The sequence below is a fragment of the Artibeus jamaicensis genome, unplaced genomic scaffold, assembly GCF_021234435.1.
Source record: "Artibeus jamaicensis isolate MK-2021 breed Jamaican fruit bat unplaced genomic scaffold, CSHL_Jam_final scaffold_369, whole genome shotgun sequence".
NCBI lineage: Eukaryota > Metazoa > Chordata > Mammalia > Chiroptera > Phyllostomidae > Artibeus > Artibeus jamaicensis.
This window is the reverse complement of record NW_026522042.1, coordinates 32,517,881-32,537,111: the sequence shown is the minus strand read 5'-3', so window position 1 is coordinate 32,537,111 and position 19,231 is coordinate 32,517,881. Positions and strand designations below refer to the sequence as shown.

The following is a 19,231-nucleotide window of genomic DNA, read 5'->3' as shown; positions in this document are numbered from 1 at the left end:
CATTTGCTCAGATCTGAGAAATGTGTTATCGTTCCTAAGCTATTATCTCTTGTCCTTTCTGGTTCTTACTGTCACTTGTGATTTGGAAGAATATGTGACGTAAATGCATATGTTTAAAATATATGTGAATGTAGCTCTTGTTCTCTGGAAGAAGGAGGCTACTGTAACCATAATTGAATGTGAATAAGTTTACATTATAATTTAGCCACTACTGGTTATTAGAGCATCAATTTCAAGATGCACAGCTATGATAAAGATCAGGGATTCTAAGAAGAAACAAAAAGTAATAATTCTTACCAGTGTTGAATTTTTATTTCATCCCATTCCTACTTACTTGAACACCTTATTAATAATGTTTAGTATTTATGGTGTGAGGGTGACCAAACTTCCAATTAAATTATTTGATGAATAAAATATTAATGAAAATGATAGTAGAATTTAACCGAGTGAACCCAAGATGTTCTTACTCCCCACTCTCCATCCAGTGAGACTGTGAAACCCCCTCTGTCCCCCCCCCCCAGACATGCATTTCTCTGCTGAAATTCCATCAGTGGGGGTACAGAATTCTGTCCATCACCTGGGGTAGAGGAGGAAACGAAGCAGTCTGCTTCTGCAGCAACTTGACCACAGGAAATACAGAAATCCTCTTAGATTTCCAGCAGGTTGCACTCCTCTATTAATAAGCCCGGTTATGAACTTTGCTTTAGCTGCACCAATTGTCAGGGTTACCTAGACACAGTCAACTTCAGACCTCTCAGAAAGGATGGCATGGCTTGGAATTATTTGCTCTTGCTTTTAGAAAACAAAAAGAAGTAAAAATTTTTCCACAGTTTAGGAATTAAGGGTGAAAGTCAAAGTCTGGGCCACGGTAGCTTCCATTCCCATGAGTTTGATAACCGGGAACATCTTCCTGCTGCCAGTTGGATGCTCAGGGACCCACATGAGCTGGATTAGAATTTTCCTGAAGGGTGCCCTACTTCAGGGCAAACGCTAATCATAAAATAAGTCTTCCAATAGACAGCTGTCATCTTGCACTACAAAAAAATGTGTTACTGAAAGCAAAATGAAATAAGTTTAAAAATAAACTAGACTTAAATGACAAAAAGTTAGACGTCATTAATTTCCAGAAGAGACAGTGCACATAGTGGAGCAGACGAGCTGCGTGGCCAGGTTGGTGCTGCTGCCCCCACACCCTTCGGAGACCGTGGTTTTGTCTCAGCAGTACAACGCGGTCACACACTCAAAGAGTTAAAGTATAAGCCTTAATACATGCCTACTTTTAAACTGTAATGTCCTTATAACCCAAGTTCTTATCTGAGGTCTGCACCGTGCTTGGCAAACAAGACGTTCTACCTTTTAAACAAATAATTCATTAGGTAATTAAATTCAAGTGAGATTACTCTAATTAAATATACACTGCTGTTGAATCATAATTTCTATGTGGTCTAGTTATAGATGAACAATCTCTTATTCCTGACAAAAAAAAATGAATGCTTTAAAAGAATTCCCTGGTGGCTAGAAGGATAGATTTACATGCTCTGCAAAGGTCATTTCAAGAAGAAAGAGAGGCCACTGCACATGTCAGGGGGGGGGTCCTCACGTCCGGAGATTCTAGAAGTGTGAGCTGTGTGCTCTGGGTTCCACTGAAAGGATTTGTGGAACCAGGCAGCAAGCCACCCACAGTGACCTTCCTTGCTAGGTTATCTGCAAGAGCAGGACCGGCATGGGAGACGCGGGGAACCCTGCACGGTTTTGTCAGGAGCCCACTAGGCCCCAAGCCCAAAGTGCTGGAGGCCAGCGCTGGCCCAAAGGCCACAGGACTTGAATAAAATGAAGTCATTTGTCCCTCCTGCGGGTGGTCCAGCGGCTGCCTCCAAAGACACCCAGAGCCACAGCCCCGACTTTGCTCATGGAAGGGGGTGGGGGCTGCAGAAGTCCAGGTTGGCTTTGATCTTCCCCTCCTGGCTGCAGAGAGCAGACAGTCGGCTGGGCTGTGCCGCGGCCAGGCTTTCATTTGTCACACACAGGCAGTACACCTGCACCTCGGACACTTGCAACTCCTCGCTCCGGGTCGGCATTGATTTGGGACGGGCGAAGTGCAAACACAAACTAATTAAACACTGAATAATGGAACCCTACAGGAACACAAATAAAACAAATAAACATGAGTGCAGCCGGTGGGCGATAGTACCTCTGCTCCCAAGCAACAGTCTGGTGACATCAAATTATAAACACCGAAAACCCTCACACTGTTGCTGCTGATCATATTGGAGGCATAATGGAAATGACCTGGTTAATTGTGGGGAAGTTTTAAAAATATTTACGTGTGCACACGCACAGAATTCACTTCCTCCGACACTGGACCTGCAGGGTCCCCTGAGGTCTATTTCTCTCCCCTGAGATGGTGCGAACGCTCCCTGGGTCCGAAGGCTCCAGGTTCCCAGGCGCACTTCGCCCGCCCGCGGCCTTGCGGGGAGCCAAACCCCCACTCTGTCCAAGCACTGCTCTGAGATTCTGACCATCCGTGTCTCTTGCTGCTGGGCCTTTTCCTTCCAGTGTTTTCCTGAAGTCTCTAGGCAGCTCCTCTCTCAGGCCCCACTTGGCTCTAGCCCTTCCCCCAGGCGCTCCTTCTCTCATTGGGGGCCTGGTAATTCAGCACGTTCGAGGCTCCCACTGGGCTGTACTCTCCGTCAGAAGGCACCAGAGGCGTCTTTGATATCCTTTCCAGGACCCCACCCCGGACGTGGGCCCGGGCTCAGCGTGACAGGAGATCGGTGGCCGGGCACCAGATCGTCATAGCTCGTCCGACCCCACCCCTGCCTGGAGCCCTTGGGCACCGGGTTACAGCTGAGCTCTCCCGAGGCGGTCGCCGCTGCCAGGGACTGTCTGGAACGCGCCTCCTTGTTGCCCAGCTGGGTGGTTTCCTGGTCCTGCTGGGAAAGGGTGCAAAGTCCTAATGAGTATTTAACGAGACTTATAATCAGGGCGCTCGTTCGGGCAGAGGGCCTGGTTTGTTTTGGTCAGGGTGTCCAGCACCGCCCGCCACCCCCCACCCCCCATCAGCAGAGCCAAGAATGGCCGTTTTGAAAGGCAGGTGAGGAGGCCACAGCGCCGTCCTTTGTGTCCACCGGACCGGTCTGGTTGCCCCAACCTTGGTGTTGAAGGCAGGTCTGGGGTTGGCTCCAGGGAGTGGTCCGTCCCTGGGTGCGCCTTCTCCTCTTCTTCAGACCTATTTCACTGGAGCTTCAAAACAGTGACAAATTATTTTATAGTAAGTGCAGTCGTAAATGAGGATGCTATTTGGTTTAATTTCATTCTTATGTAAATAGGTGGTGGTGGTGGGAGGGGATCGACGACTGACTGAACTGAGGGGCTGGGGACAAAAAAGGACGCGATCTTTTCCAGAACTGGGGTAGCAATTCCCTCTTATTGAGAAGACTGTCCCCCCCCCCATGGTGATAACAAGTAAACTGTCCACCAGGCTTGAAAACCAACGTAACAATCAACGTGGCTCAAACTCGAAATGTTCGCCAACCCTGCCCCGCCCCGCCTGCACTCGCCGCGGCCTCAGAGCTTTCTCTCCTTCCCAACACGGCCGCTCCCTCCCTCGTAGCCGAGGCCGCACTCTGGGTGGACCCCACACGCCCACGGGTGCCCCCAGAGGCCCACGTCCTAGCCGGAGCGCGCGGAGTCAGGGCTTTCCTGCTAGAAGTGCCCGGTCAACTGCGGGGCCGCGCCGCCGGCGACGGGGTCCTACGGCCACTGGTCCCTGAATGGAGGTCCTTACGGAAGACCGGGGTTCCCAGACCCGAGCCCGGACGCCCGGCGAAGCTCCGATCAGGCCGCGCAGCGACCCCTAGGTCTGGCTTTGCACCGCGGGGCGGCCCCGCCACTGTCTCAGTGATGACGGGGTGGCGACTGGGAAGGGAACCGCTCCCGCTAGGAACACCCTCCAGACTCGCGCGGCTGGGCCTGCCCCAGCCATTCCCGTGCCGGCGGGGACGGAGGCTGGCAGTCTTGGAAGCGGGTCTCTTCCGGTGTGTTTATCCAGAGCCACAGTGCTGGAGGCCATCGGTTTTCGAAGGCTGGACGCTGCAGCCCTACTGTCCGTCCGGCGCGCAGGACCCGGATACTCCCTCCTCGTTGCCCCGCTCCTCTCCCGCCAGCAGAAGGCTGGGCCGGGACTCTGGAGGGCTGAGCTGGTGAGCTGGACCTGCATGAAGAGGATATTCAAGTCAGGTCCAAGGTACCTGGTAAGAGCTTCTCTCTTGGCTCAGGCACCCTGGGCCTTTCTCTGCCGTGCTTAACCATTTGGTGGTTAAAAATGAGTAGAGGGCTTGCAGAAGGACAGTCTCCTTGGCAAAGTTTAGCCACGGAGTTCTCAAGCCTTCTTTGCCCCTCCCCCTCTCCAATAGGGTACTTTGAAGGCAGTTTTCTTAATGCTTCCTGGGTCTCTAATGTGCAAGTTTTCTGGTAAAGGGACAAGGAGAAAGAAGGAAAGAGGTGACGTAAGTTGCCCAGAGTCTGCTAGGATTCTAGCCCTGGGCAGAGAATGTCCACATTGGTGGCTCTGGCACCTTTCCATGACTCCTTTGGGGTTAGTCTAGACCTTTCTAGTTCTAATTTCCTCCACAATTTGCTAATCCTCAGGCTGGTTTCCAGGGGTTTTTCCCCACTGACCTCCCAGATGCCTCCGGGAACCTACATGAATGGAGGTGATACTTGCAGGGCATGGTGGGGTGGCTGGCTGGCTGGGTTGGTGAGGGTCAGGACGAAGCCTGCTGCCCCATCACTTTTCTCTCCACCAGGTTCTGGTAGCTGCAGTATGACCACGTCCAGGTGGGCGTTTGCTGGCAGGGTGGGAAGGAGATGGTCAATCCTTGTGGCTGGACCCTGACACTGGCTTACATTATGCCTCACTCCCTGGGTCACATAAGAGGGCTCATCTCACCTGTGTTTACCTGTTGCTCTGAAATGTGACACTGAAGTTGCTAAATGGGACAGAGGTGAAGCCAAAGCTTTATTTGTTTTGGATGTAAGAGAGAAGGAGTTGGGGTGCTTGGAGGGTGGGCTGGGGAGCAGGAGGAAGCTGTGGTTAGGGACTTCCCAGAGCAAGAGTGCCAAGTACCTACCTCTGCCCCCAGATTCTGCCAGGGCAGGAAGGGAGCCCAGACGGTTTTAGGAGGTTTCTAGAGAGATCTGGGGCTGGGGGAGGGGGCAGGGGGGCGGAAGGAGGGACAGCACCAGGAACAGGAAGAAAACCTGACTATGAGCAGAGAGGTTACAACAAACTCATTATAGAGATGTTGATGACTCTTACGTCTTATGCCTTACTCTTATGGTCGGTGGTTGTGTCTGCCCTCAGACCCCCAAATGGGAAAACAGGACCCTTCCTGATGCTGCGGAAGTCCCTGGGCTTCCGTGATTCTGGTAGTTATGTCCAGGTATAGGTGGCCCAGGTCACCAGCAGCAGAGCATGCTAGGTACAGGATTCAGTAATCAGCCTCAATCCAGCGGTTTGGAACCGGCCCAAACCGAGTACGGCATCGGAGTCTGTGGATGAATTTCCTACAGAGTCCAGAGCACCTGCCCGCCACAGCAGGGAGTCCAGTCCGCTCAGTGCTCTGGCTGCCGCGTGGGAGGTGCGCTGCAAAGTGGCCCCGAAAGTCCCGGGCACACACCCCACCCGGTCCACAGGGACCCAGCTAGAGAGCAAAGCTCGGGGGCTGCCTAGCCAACCTGTCCGGGCATAGGGAGACGAGGAGGACCCGAGAGTGGCTAGACCCCCTGCGAGCGGGAGCCAACCCGCCATGCCATATCCGAACCGTCGGCGGCTCACTCCTTCTGCGGGGCGGAGGCTGGAGAGAGAAGAGAGACGTCCTGTCCCCGTCCTGGTCTTGGAGCCGCCTCAGGCCGCGGAGCTCCACTCATTTATCTCCTGCCTCTGCGTATCTAGGGGACAAACGAGAGGTGCCCAGGACATGCTGGCTTCTCCCATCGCCCGGCTGGGCATCGGAGTATTTCCCTCCCGCTGCTTCCATGCTTTCTGTGAAGAAAAGGTCTCTCCCCTCCAAAACCCTTTATCACAGACGGCATCTGCTTCCCCCAGCAAGTGGCTTCTCAGCTAGGGTTCCCTTTCTCAAAGTTTCCACAATAGGGAAAACCTGCAGGACTCGGCCACTTCCCGCTTCTCCAAGTGCAGCAAGGCCGGTCATTGCCAGATGACTTAATTCAAAGTAGAGGCCCCTTGGAAGCCACGACCGCACGCAGGTTTTAGTGGCGCACGGAGGGCACCTGGGTGCACTTGTGCCAAAGACAGCCAGGGAAGCAAAGGCAGCACCGACCTGTTACCGCGCCCCGGACGGCTCCAAAGGTGGAAAAGCAGGAGCCGATATGTTTTCGTGGAACAGTAGACACACCTCGGCTGCAAAACAGCAAACCCCGGTGTCCGACAGCTGTAAAACGGTGTCGACAGGTTGTCAGACAGCCGCGGGGGCCGGTCGGGAAAAAGCCAGGGGCCGCCGGGCCCGCACCAGCTGCCCCAAGGCTCCTGAGCGCAACCCGGGCAGAGGTGGCCCGGCCGGCGCGGGGCACCACGTGCTCGCCGGGAGGGGCGGGAGAGGCCGGAGAGGGCGGGCTGGAGTCTGGGAGGAGGACGAGAGCGGAGCCGGGGGCGGGGCCAGCGCTCAAGGGGATGCCAATCAAAGCATCAACTTCAAATTGTGTCTGAAAGCCCCGCCGCCGAGCGGAGGGCGGCCGGCACAGTCGGCTCGGGATCGCGGATCCGGGCGCAGCCGGGAGCCGGGCGCCAGCGAGCAACGGGCCGAGGAGCAGCCCTGGGCCCCCGCCTCCGGGCCGGCCCGAGCGCGCCCGGCCCGCCGCCCGCTCTCCACCGCCGCGCCTTCCCCCAGCCCCCCGCCTCCCTCCCTGGCCACTTTAACACTTGCCCGCCGCCGTTGCCGCCGAGTCCGCGGACATGTCCTTCCCGCAGCTGGGCTACCCGCAGTACCTGAGCGCCGCGGGGCCCGGCGCCTACGGCGGAGAGCGCCCGGGGGTGTTGGCTGCCGCAGCTGCGGCTGCCGCCGCTGCCTCCTCGGGCCGGCCAGGGGCCGCGGAGCTGGGCGCGGGCGCGGGCGCGGCAGCGGTCACCTCGGTGTTGGGCATGTACGCGGCGGCCGGACCTTACGCGGGCGCGCCCAACTACAGCGCCTTCCTGCCCTACGCCGCGGATCTCAGCCTCTTCTCCCAGATGGTGAGTGCGCCTCGCCGCTGCGCGCCTTTCTTGCGGGGTTGGCCTCTCCCCTGCGGCCCCGGCGCTCCGGGCACGGGGTGTCGGGCGGCTCGGCGCGCGGGAGGGAGAGCGGAGGGCGGGCAGAGCGGGCCGGGACAGAGAGCGCGAGCTTCCCTGCGCAGGGGTCCGTGGCGGCGGGGGTCTGGGAAGCTCGCAGGGGCCAGCGGGCAACGGCCTCGCCATCTCCGCCGGGCAGGCAGGAGGCCCGGCTGAGAAGGGGGGTCTCGGCGGGAGTCACGAGGCCGCAGGAGCAGGCCAGGGGCGCGCGGCCCACGCTGGAGGCCAGGGCCCAGCTCGTCCGGTGCCCTGGCCGGTTGGAGAAGGCGGGGCTCCGGTATCTGGGCCCGATTTTCCGGGAGTCCCCTCCGGCCCTCTCTCACGACCTCCGCGGCTGTGGGCTGGGCGGGGGAGACGAGGTTTATCCATCTTTGGCACAGCTCACACAGTCATATCCGACTTTAAAGCCTGGTTCATGCTGTCAAAATCAAGGTAACAAAGGCGAACGGACTGGCCGTAGGGGTCTCTTAACAGTGTGTGTGTGTGTGTCAAATTGAGATGCCGGGGAAAATTAAGTTGAAATATTTTTTGGCGTCTAAAATGCTGTTTGCTTTGACTTTCGTAAGTTGCCAAAGTTTTCATTTCATTTGCACGGAAAGAAAGCACTTTTCTTCCCTGGTTACATAATGGAGGATTAAAGAAAACAGTGTCCCTGGGCTGGAAATAAATGGTGTCCTCTCAAGTCTTAAGTCCCAGTGGGTGTCAGATGTGGGGTGGGGGCTCTTCCGGGCACGGGCCAAGCTGTCGATGCAGAACGATATATTTTCCTTGATCTGGCGCAAGTCTGGGCTGAAACTTGGGCTGCTGACGATCTGGTGCAGGGCGCGGGGACCCGCGAAGCAGCCTCTCCTCTTGGCGCTGCTGCCGGCGGGATAACGCGGTTTTCAGGTTCCCCCAGCCTCTCCCCACTTCTCAAAGAAGAGACAGAAAATAAATACCCGCCAACCTTCGGCGTGCAGAGCGGCCGGTGGGTTTTCCTGTAACTTTTTCTTGTGTGGAAAGAAAGCCCGTTTCTTTGCCAGCAGCCCAGCTGCCTCTCAGGTCGCTTGCTGTCGGAAAAGATCATCGGCTCCCATTTTGTTCTGGCGGCTGGGATGCCAAGCGAGCGGTGAGAGATTTACAAGGTATCCTTTCAAAAAGAATTCCCCGCGGAGAGGAGGGCTCAGCGTCTTCTTTTCAGTCACAAGCCAAATCATTAGAAAAAGTTAAAAGTACATTTTGTAAAGATTAGGCAAAAACGAAATCTGGCCAAGGACATCTTTTCTCTGTGGTGTGGACCACCAAACTACTTACTCAAAGAAATATTCTGTTTTTCGCAACTTTCTCATAGTCCAGAACCCTCTTCTGCCAGTAGAAACTGGATGATTCTACGTGAACAATTACGGTTTTTTACAGAATTTTTAATGCAGATGGGTGCCATTTGACACCCCCTCGTGTTTTGGGGGAAGGAAGGGGGCTCTATGGTGAGAACCTGCTCCAAATGCAGTGCCATGGGGGAAGGCAGAGGCTTGGTTTTTTAATAAGGGTCTGCTGTAGAGAAATCCGCCCCCCCAACACACGCAGGTGTGGATATGTTTCCTGTGGTCTCCTAAGGGTTCTCGGAAAGGAAGTCTAATCCCAAACTCCGACGCTAGGCCCAGATTCCCAAGTTGTTAGGACTGAGGGTTTGGAAGTCAAAAGATAAAATTGTGAAGTGAGTATCTGTCTGGGCAATTTATGGTAATAATGAGGCCTAATGAGGTTGTTAGAAAGATAAAATGTTATTTACCAAAAAACCTGATGGGATAATTTGACTCGCTGTGTTTTACTACCGATGATAAAAAGAATATTGATTGCAAATAAATCAGAGCCCCTAAAAGCCTGCGCACAGTTTGTGCTGCTTCCTGCAGATCAAAGACAAACTTCGGAGACTAAGTAGGAGTAGAGCCCAGGAAACCGGTTCTGCACCTCTTCTCAGTCACTTCGGCCCTGGCGTTAATATTTTACCGGATAAACCCTCCTTTTGTGTTTTTTAAAAAAACAAATGTTGGTTTTGTTATTGTTGTCCCTGATGACCAGGATTAAAATTTTAAATTACCTGTCACCCCTCTATACCTTTAAGTGTGGGTGAGACATTGTATGCAGATTAATCTGGAAACTAAGAGGAGCTGTGCTTTCATTTTAAATTGCTGGCTGTTTTGGGCCTGGAGAAAATCCGGCTTATTTTGTTTGACCCCCTCAGGGTCTGAGGGTGGGGGCAAGGGTTCTGGGTTCTTCCCTTTTGGAGAGGCTGTTTTATTCGCCTAGTTAAAAGGTTTTCCCCTGCAGCTAGTGTGAGGTAAACTTAGATATCAGGCTTCTGGAGTGGTTGTGGGGGTGGGGTGGGGGGGACAAGAGAGTGGCCTGGGGATATCGAAGCAGCCCCGGCTCCCGCTGTGGCCTTCCACCGAGGCAAGGATTCTAGAATGTTTCTTGAGTGACAGAAAAGCCAAGATCGGTGGAAGTGCAGTTCCTGGGGGCAGCTCTTTGTCTAACCCCTCTCCCCACTTCGACCTCGGTCGGTGAATTGGGGCCTTTTGCTTTCCAGCAGACAGGAGCAGCTGCCCCTGACTTTCCCTCGAGTTCTGGGAACTCATCTTTCTCTTTCTTTCTCTCTCTCCACCCCTGCCATCTCCTCTTTCGTGGGCCCTGTGGCCGCAGGGCTCGCAGTATGAACTCAAGGACAACCCCGGGGTGCACCCCGCCACCTTCGCTGCTCACACAGCCCCGGCCTACTATCCCTACGGCCAGTTCCAGTACGGGGATCCCGGGCGGCCCAAGAACGCCACGCGCGAGAGCACCAGCACGCTCAAGGCCTGGCTGAACGAGCACCGCAAGAACCCCTACCCCACCAAGGGGGAGAAGATCATGCTGGCCATCATCACCAAGATGACCCTCACGCAGGTCTCCACCTGGTTCGCCAACGCGCGCCGGCGCCTCAAGAAGGAGAACAAGGTGACGTGGGGCGCACGCAGCAAGGACCAGGAGGACGGCGCCCTCTTCGGAAGTGACACGGAGGGTGATCCGGAAAAGGCCGAGGACGACGAGGAGATCGATCTGGAAAGCATCGACATCGACAAGATCGACGAGCACGACGGCGACCAGAGCAACGAGGACGACGAGGACAAGGCTGAGGCGCCGCGAGCGCCCGCAGTGCCCACAGCCCTCGCCCGGGATCAAGGATCGCCACTGGCGGCCGCTGACGCTCTCAAAACCCAAGACTCTCCTCTAGGCTTGGTTAAAGAGGCCCAAGAACCCGGCGGCACGCGCCTGCTGAGTCCGGGCGCGGCAGCGGGTGGCCTGCAGGGAGCGCCGCACAGCAAGCCCAAGATCTGGTCACTGGCCGAGACGGCCACCAGCCCGGACGGCGCGCCCAAGGCCTCGCCGCCGCCTGCCAGCCATCCTGGCGCGCATGGGCCCCCTGCGGGCGCGCCGCTGCAACACCCCGCTTTCCTGCCCAGCCACGGACTGTACACCTGCCACATCGGCAAGTTCTCCAACTGGACCAACGGCGCTTTCCTGGCACAGGGCTCACTGCTCAACATGCGCTCCTTTCTGGGCGTTGGCACGCCCCACGCCGCGCCCCACGGCCCACACCTGCCCGCGCCGCCGCCTCCACCGCAGCCACCCGTGGCCGTTGCCCCCGGGATGGTCCACGGCGACAAGGCCTCGGCCCGCAGCAGCCCCACGCTCCCAGGTATGGCACCAGGAGCGTCCTTACTGTCCTGGGCCAGGAATCCAGAGCCTGGGCGGAGTATGGGGTCTGGGGGACACCGGCCCGGGAGTGAGAGGCACTAGCCAAGGAGCCCCCCCGCCAGCTGTAACCTTTGACTGGATTAGGGGAGCCAAACTGAGGCCCCCGGACTCTCCCGAGAGAGCTTGCTCCGCAGCTTGTCTGCCAGGCGGAGGAAGGGTGTTCCTCTCGGGAGACCCTGCTTCAGTGGTAGGAGGGAGTGGGGAGAAGGAGAAGGCCTGCGCGCCTCTGCCCCCATCCTACCCCCTACAGGTCTCCCAGTCTAACTTTCCCTCTTCCTCTCCCTCACAGAGAGAGACATTGTCCCCAGGCCAGACTCGCCGCCACAGCAGTTAAAGTCGCCCTTCCAGCCAGTGCGCGACAAGTGAGTGCTGTTTGCTTTTACCACCGGGCAGGGGAGGGAGCAGGGCCGGTTGGAGGTGGGATGCTGCCCGCCAGCCCTGCGTGCAGGGCCAGCCGGGTCTACCCCCGTTTCTCCCCAGCCGGGAGCGGGCGGGGCGGGCAACCCCTCCCCGCTTCCGTGCTCGGCTGGCTGAACCGGCGACTCCGGGTGCGGTCCCAGCGTCCATCTTTTGACAGTCCCTTTGCCTTCCTGTCTTGCTGTGTTTTCCCTGCAGCTCGCTGGCCCCGCAGGAGGGAACGCCGCGGATCCTAGCAGCCCTCCCGTCTGCTTGATTCAGGGTCTTATTTTACTTTTGCGGGGGGAGGGGGGAGGAGTTCGGGAGGGGAGGGGATGAAGCAGGAATTAAGACAAATATTTCAGACTGGTACAAAGGACAAACATGGCAACAACGTCAACGACTCCCATCCATCGCTTTCTGCAGAAAGGGGTTCGTCCCGACCGAGCTGGCGTCCCGGCAGCTGGCCTCCCCGGAGGCCGGCCCGGCCACCGTGGCTGTCACGGTGCTCTGGGCGATTATCGGCTCGGTAAATGCCCTCACGTGCTTGTGTCTCTCTTTATTTTCCTTTCTGTATATAGAGTGATTTCAGATTGTAAATAGCGCGTCAGCGAACTTGTCTAAATCATATATTTTTGTCTAATAAACTAAATGAAATGGTGCCACCGCTCCCGCTGCTGTGTGTGGCCGCCGCAGTCCCGGGCCCTGGAATTCTGGCCGCCGGGGCCTGCGGCTCGGGGCGGAGAGGCCCGTCGCCGTTCCCGCCGGGAGGTGGCTGTTTCGCAGCCGTCTGGTGGTCGAATTTGCGATGTTGACACCAGGACAGTTTCTTGTTGGCATTTTCATTCTTAGCAACTTTTATACGTATATTTGGGATATGCGTTTCTCAGGACATAAATTAGTTCGATTTTAGGCAGTTTATAAAACGATTTCTTAAAGTGGGCAACAATGAGGAGGGGAAAAAATTTCCAATCGTGTCCCCCAAGGAGAACTTCGAATTTTAAATCGATTTCTATCTAGTTGTCTCAACAGTGCATCGTGGCGTCAGGCTGTTCGCGGGAAGAATGGGGATGTAATGAAGTATGAAATTTTGCTTTGAATGCTTTTTTTTTTTTAGTTATTTGTTGAACTCAAACGTGGAGAAATTGGGAGGCTTTTAACAACTGTCCGGATGGAGGGCGGGGGTGCTCCCTGGGCTTAGGCGCCGAGGGCTCCGTAGGGGGAGTTGGTACAAAGAGGGGAGGAAGCTTTAGTCTCCCAGGGACGCCCCCATTAAACCGCTGCTCCTCCGACTGGGCGCCCCGAGTGATCGAACCCTGGAGCAAATCGCCCCGAGGGTCCCAGCCGCGCCTGCGGGCCGTGGGGAGTGAGACGCGACTGTGCCGGCCGGCTCCGGCTTCGCCTGCACGCGGGAGGGCAGGGGTCCCGGGGGCTCAGGGGCCTCGGCGGGCTAGGAGATAGAGGGACGCGCCGAAGCAGCCAGCAGCACTTCGAGCAGGACACAGACGACTTTGTGTTGAGTTTGCGAAAAGCAAGAAGGCAGACGCCGCCAAAACGGGCAGTGAACCGGGTGGGCTGCGGGGCAACCTGCCCGGCGCTGAAGAGGCGGCCCCCTTCCACACCCGCTCCCCGATCTTCTGTTTGCCCTCGAGCCCCTGCAGGACTCGCTGCCTGGGGCTGCGAGTGGCGGCGAGAGGCTCGGCTCTTTGCAGCTCCCACGGCTAAGGAAAGGGGGAGGCTCGCTCTAAAGGCGTGGGGTCTGCACTCCACTCTGGTGCTTGCGTCTTTTTCCAGCCATCCCCTGCCTCGCCACGTCCTTTTGGAAGAAGGGTCCCCTCCCTGCCCCAGGGAGGAGGCGCGTAGGACGCCGCGAGGGCCAGCTTGGGGGCCTGGCAGGTGGGGGTGCGCGGCGGGCGGAGCCGGGGAGGAACCGCGCGCTGAGCCGAGTGGACCGCCGACTGGGCGGCGGAGCCGGCGCTCCCAGTCCAAACGGACGTGCTCGAGGCGCCCTCTATGGGCAGGAAACGGAATGTGGCCCTGACGCCGCTCGGATCTCGCTCCTGGGGCGTGGCGCAGAATCTGGGGGTGCTGGGCCTTGGGGATGTCGTGGGCGCTAGCCTCGATTTGCGGCTTTTTTGGATGTATTCTCGGGCGTCGCTCACTTGTTTGAATGTTGGGGGTGAGGTTCCCAGCCTGCTGGGTAGGCTGCTGACATTTGGAGGGAGGGAGTGGAAGCCAGGGTCCGCGCAGGTCGTTTTCATTGTCTCTGGTGGGGCTTTCGAATTTAGAGAGGAATTCCTCGTTTGGCCTGCGTGCTGGGGCTGCGGGGGTCACAGCCCTGGACTTCCTATTTCAGAGGTTTTGGTGACAGTGAGCATATTGAGATCTCTGACCAGCTGTGCCCTGCGCATCTGAGGAGGAATCGGGTTCTCGGCCCCAGCACACGCTACTCTGGCATCCAGTGTACCCGGAGACTCCTCCTTCTGGGTGACGGTTGGAATCAGCGAGGGGGATTTAGGTGGGCCGTAGGGTCCTCTTCCCTGGCTGGCTTCCACTCTCGTATTTTCCAGAATCAGGGAGGATTGTCCATGCAGGCATCTGCTGCTTGCCCTATAAATCCATTTCTTAAAAATCCAATACATTTGGGATCCCTCAGTTCTGTTGCTTCGGTGGTGGCCGGGCCAGTAGGTGCTCACCAGCTCCAGGCCTCAGAGTCCAATGGCCTAGAAGTGTGGAGTTCTGTGCCCTGTCCTGTGGACTGGAGTTGCTTTCCGTGCAAAGAAGTCAGGTTGCCAGCCTCAGAATTATTTTTCTTGAAATAAAAGCTCGAGGTAATTTTTAAATTAAGTATTAAAGAGCATTTTTTGTTCTTTGCTATTTGTTTACATCTTTCCCAACCTCATACCTACCTAGGGGTACCTGTGCGCAGTGCTTCAGGTCCTAAAATATCTGGGAGTAGACATAGAAGCCCTCTCTCTCTCTCTCTTTCCCCTAAAGCTAAAGTAGAAGTTTTTCTGCAGCTTTCTGTACATGCAAAAGTGCTGTCCCACTCCATCTCTGCTCAGGGACACTTTCGGGGCTTTGCAGTAGTTCTGTGACCTGCAAGGAGAAGCCTGAGCCCCAAAAGGAGTCGAGGTGAGCAATACCCACAGGATTAACGTTTGCACCTTGGTGCACCATCCTCCACACCAAGAGAGGACACCCTGTGTTCAGGACAGAGGGTTTCTGTCTTTTCTGGTGGGGGAAGGTAAGAAATCCTGTCTGGAGACCCCCCTCTTTCTGCTCCAGCCCAGGCTGGTGCCTAGGTGACAGGATCATCAGGGCAAAGTCATTCTACATCTGTCTCCCCTAATTCCTGGCCTTGGGACTTCTGGAGTGGGCTCAGGCCTACCCCAAATGCTGACCTGCAGGAGTCTCTGAAACCTCTGCTCCCACTATCCCATCCTCTTCTCTCCCCCTCTGATCAATTATATCCCCCAGCACATTTATCTCGCCTGCAATATGGAGAATTCATATTCATATCTCGGTTTTAGTGTTCTGACACTGATTAATGTCATACTCGCCGTGGCTCCGAGGGGCGCGCCACCCGATGAATCATGCCCTATAAAGTTTCAGACGTCCTTGTAGATGGGACTCTAGCAGAGAACTAGGAAGCCAGGGCGGTGGGGGGGAGGGGAGGGGGGAGAGTAAAGGGGGAGGGAAGAGGGAGGAAGGGGGAAAGGGAAGGAGAGACAAAAGGCAGGTTGGACTCTGGTTCACAGGGTGCCCTTGGCCCTACATGGGGGTTTGGGAACCCTGGACCCTTTGCAAGAACCCTTCTCCTCACCTGGGCACTTCCATCCCGGTCCTCTCCAACCTCTGTGTTTCCTGTCCCTCCAGATGGTCCCACAAGGACTAGTGGCTTCCTGACTGCCCCAGGCAGGGTCATGGTGGGCCTGGGGCTGCCAGGGGGAGATCATGGATTTATGGACATGGATTTGGGGAGATTGGAGCCCTGAATGCTCTCTGAAAAGTGATGGGGCTCAGTTTGCCAACAAGAATATGGTTTTGACCCTAGGGTCAAAAAGTTGGGGGGTCTGAAAGGAGGGAAGGAAGCCCAGCCCAAGGAGGGTTGCTGGGTGTGGTGGGGGAGGGGTTGGTGACTCCTCAAAGGTTTGAGGTACTGGGTCTTGGGGATTTGGCAGTCTCTGCCCACCCCCTGTCGCCCCCTATGCTGCATAAGCCACGTCGCAGGACCCAGCATTGTGATATGAGTCTGCTGGGCACTCAGGCTCCTGGGACCCCCAAAGGGACCCTAGGGCTACCCTATACTGCGCTTGGGCATTACGGCCCAGCAACTCAACAGGCTGGGGGGGTCCCGGGGGAAAGCCTTGCCAGGACTAGCTGTCTGGGGCTGGGTTCCAGGTATAGAGGGCAGACAGGGGAAGGTGTGGCCCTGAGTCTACAGTCCCAGGTGGTTGGCCAGGAAACCAAGCTAGGAGATGGGGGCCTGTGTGTTTTGGGAGTGGTAGCAGTTCCTAGCTGCCTGGAGGGGTCCCTGAGCCTTTATGGAGAGTAACGTCACCCCCCAACGTTTCCTGGGCTCTGGCAGCCACCCCAGGACATCTGATAAATGGTCTCCAAGGGAAAACTCCCCAGGGATCTGATGCCCGCTCAGCGGGGGAGGGAGAGCTTCACAAGTCTTCTCCAGCCTGTGGGGCCAAGGTTCTAATTATAGCTTTGGAGCTGAAAGGCCTCAGAAGGTCATCCTGTGGGGACTGCTGGTGGCCTTTTGTGCCCCTCCTTCTGAAGCTGGATAGAGAGTCCCCTTCCTCCCACTAAGGACGTCTGAGATGGGCCCTCTGAGGCCAGCTGACTTGTCAGGTCAGCGAGCACTGGGCCTGAGGCCCACAGAACTGCTAGAGGCCCACAAAAATGCTTTAATTTCTTTTGAAACAGAAAAAAAAGAACTTTTAGGTGGAAGACTATTTGTTAATATATAATATCAATATATTCATTTTTATACCAACACGGTCGTGACATTTATTTTTTACAATGGAGGAAGAGGCCTGCCACCCAGAGGAGACCTCAAGGCCTTAATGTCCTGGAATTGCCTTCAATGGGAAGTCAGAGAATCAGGTGGTCCTGAACCTGAGAGGGGCCCCAAGTGCCGGGATGACCTCACCATCTCACATTCAGGTTGCAGGGACCCATGGCACTACAGCCAAGTCTTGGGACCTCCCAAACTGTTGGCCTGAACAGGCTCTGGGGGAGCACATGGCTGGAGTCAACATATCCCTCTGCCCCAGGCCCCTGTGTCGTCCCCCCCGGGCAGGAAAGACCAGTACTCCCTGGCCTGAGAGGCATGCAAAAGGCAGTGGCCTAGCCAGAGGAGAGGCCCAGCAACCCCCTACCTCCCTCTGGTGGGCGGGGCGCAAGTGGCAGCCCTTTCTGCTCCTCTGCTGTTTGGCTTCTGCAGATGCCTTGGGTGTCTCTGATCCCTTAATCCCTTTATCAAGCGTCCTGAGCTTTCCAGGAGAACGTGGGGGCTGCAGTGGCCTGTGCCCCATCAGGTCACATAGAGGAAAGTGCTGCACCCATCAAGCCCTGGCCTAGGTCTCTCTACCCCAGTTGCCCCCATCCCCAATATCCCCGCCTTCCCCACCAGCCCCGCAGGCCCCACTGGCCTCACCGGGGTCCAGGCTCTGGCTCAGTGGCAGACCAGGGGGGTGGGAATCACACCTACTGTTTAAATCTTTGACACTGAAAGGCGTTTATTTATTCCTTCTACTTCAGGCTGCCCTGTGGACCAGGGAAAGAGCTCCCTGCATTTCTCCCCTGTGTGTTTGTGGTTTGAGCTCAGGTGCTCTGGGGAGGGGCTCCTGGGCTGCTCAGGCAAAGGACCCCAGTGGCCACAGCCCAGCTGGTAACCTGCAGTCCTGGCCTGTCTTCTTCTGTCTGCTTGTCTGTCCGTGCTGGAGCTTTGCTTGTTACTGAATTTTAAACGTATGCTTAGTTGCCAGGTCCTGGGTTAGCTCCAGCAATGACTGAAAATATTAAATACATCTAGGAGACGGTGGGCAAGAGAAATTAAAAAGGTGCTTGCTGCACAGAATGTTAAAAAGATCCTACAATAAAGTGATTAACATTTTTATGAATAAAATTAATCACGCATTAACTGCAGCCAGCACCTTTGAAAGGCAGCCCCTTTCTTACACCCACGGACTTCGGAGGCAGCCTTGGCCCTCAGCAGACACCCAGCCACTGGCAGCTTCGGAATCTTTATGAGGGGGCAACCAGGAATAGATAGCTAAACTGAGGCAAGGAAAACAAAATCTCCAAAAACACCTACAGCCCATACACAGCAACATTTTTTTAAATGTCATTTTTTAAAGCAAACCCTCAATTAAAACAGGCCATTTACATGGTCAGAAGTGCCGGTGGGATGGTGTGGACCCGGTCACGGAGGGCAGCAGAAGGTGACCTGGAAGGCAAAGCACAGCCCCAGGGTCCCCGCAGTGAGGCCTCCGGGGTCCTCCTTCTGGGCCGAGCTTCTGGCAAAGCCACTCATATTGGAGGGCGGACCTTCGGCATTATTAACATTTCCAGTCTTCCAGATAATAAAGTGCGATTCTTCCTCTCCGGTCTTCGCTCTCCCTCCTCTCTAATCTCTTGCCACTGCGGTTTTGGGATGGTTCCAGCAGGCTGTACAAAGGGACGCGCAGGCATCTGAAGTGTCGCTCGGCAGCTGTGGCGGAGGAGCAGCATTGCCGTTTTGTCGGCCTCCCGGCTCATGTGCGCAGCAGAAGGTGAATCAAAGCGCCCGCGTCCGCAGCCCATGCGTTCTTCCTCACGGCCGTGGCGGATCTCCGAGCTCCGAGCACCAACAGAATCACCGTCCCTGTTTGAGTTGATATATTAATATTTACTGAGGATTTGCAAGGTCGGGACTAAATGTCAGCAGATTGCTGGGGCAGTCCTGTGGGGAATAATTAAACAAATCTCACAGCAGTTCAGCCTCTTAACATCTTTATTAATCTTCCCCCCACCCTCCTGAAACACTGTGTTGAAATATTGCTTTTGCAACCTTAGAGAAAATTCAGAAGGGTGATAGTAAATAAAACGCTGTGCTGTGGATGTTTGCTTTGGAGGCCTCTTGGCCCCTCCCAGGCAGATGTTCCAGAGGCCTGATATGCGGATCACAGCCCAGAGGTTGTCATTCTCACCTGCCCCTCCATCAGATTTATCCCGTCCAATTTGCGGAACACAGTCTCACTGTTCTTGGGATTCGATCCGCACCCTCTGTCCACTCTGGCTCTGGAGGCCTGCCTCCTCTAACATGATTACAGCATGCACTTGGCTACAAGTTGGACAATTCTCTTTAATAAGCTTCATAATTAGTGTCGGGATGCCTCATTACAAGTCATAGCCTGTAGCAGTCCTAGGCCAAACGGCCCTCCGCAATCTGATTGACTTTTTATCAGGCCGCAGGAGCTGTCTGGAGTTTTTGTTTGTATAATGGGGACCTGCATCAGGCCCCCAGTGTAAAAATGCCACCAGGAAATTAATTGCTTCTGTGTGGATTCACCACAGATGTGTCCTGTTGATCAGAATGGTATATTTTTGACTTTGCTATCCTGTGGTGAGTTGTAAAAAAAATAAAATGAAAGCCAGCAATGCAAACACATTAGCATCAATATAGATTCAGTCTGGCATAATTGAAAACATGGGGTT

At 55.7% G+C, this 19,231-nt stretch overlaps 1 protein-coding gene across 2 annotated transcripts; it reads left to right on the top strand.

Moving 5' to 3' along the window:
- The first annotated feature begins 4,147 nt into the window (after positions 1–4,147).
- On the top strand, positions 4,148–12,356 carry IRX1 (iroquois homeobox 1). Of its 2 annotated transcripts, none has more exons than XM_053657426.1 (4): positions 4,148–4,253; positions 10,028–11,063; positions 11,412–11,484; positions 11,738–12,356. In XM_053657426.1, the coding sequence occupies exons 1-4, from the start codon at positions 4,218–4,220 to the stop codon at positions 11,793–11,795; spliced, it is 1,203 nt and encodes a 400-aa protein (XP_053513401.1). In that variant the 5' UTR covers positions 4,148–4,217; the 3' UTR covers positions 11,796–12,356. The 2 variants fall into 2 exon arrangements, with proteins under 2 accessions (XP_053513401.1, XP_036993306.2); XM_037137411.2 differs by lacking the exon at positions 4,148–4,253 and adding an exon at positions 6,740–7,252.
- The last annotated feature ends 6,875 nt before the right edge of the window (positions 12,357–19,231 follow it).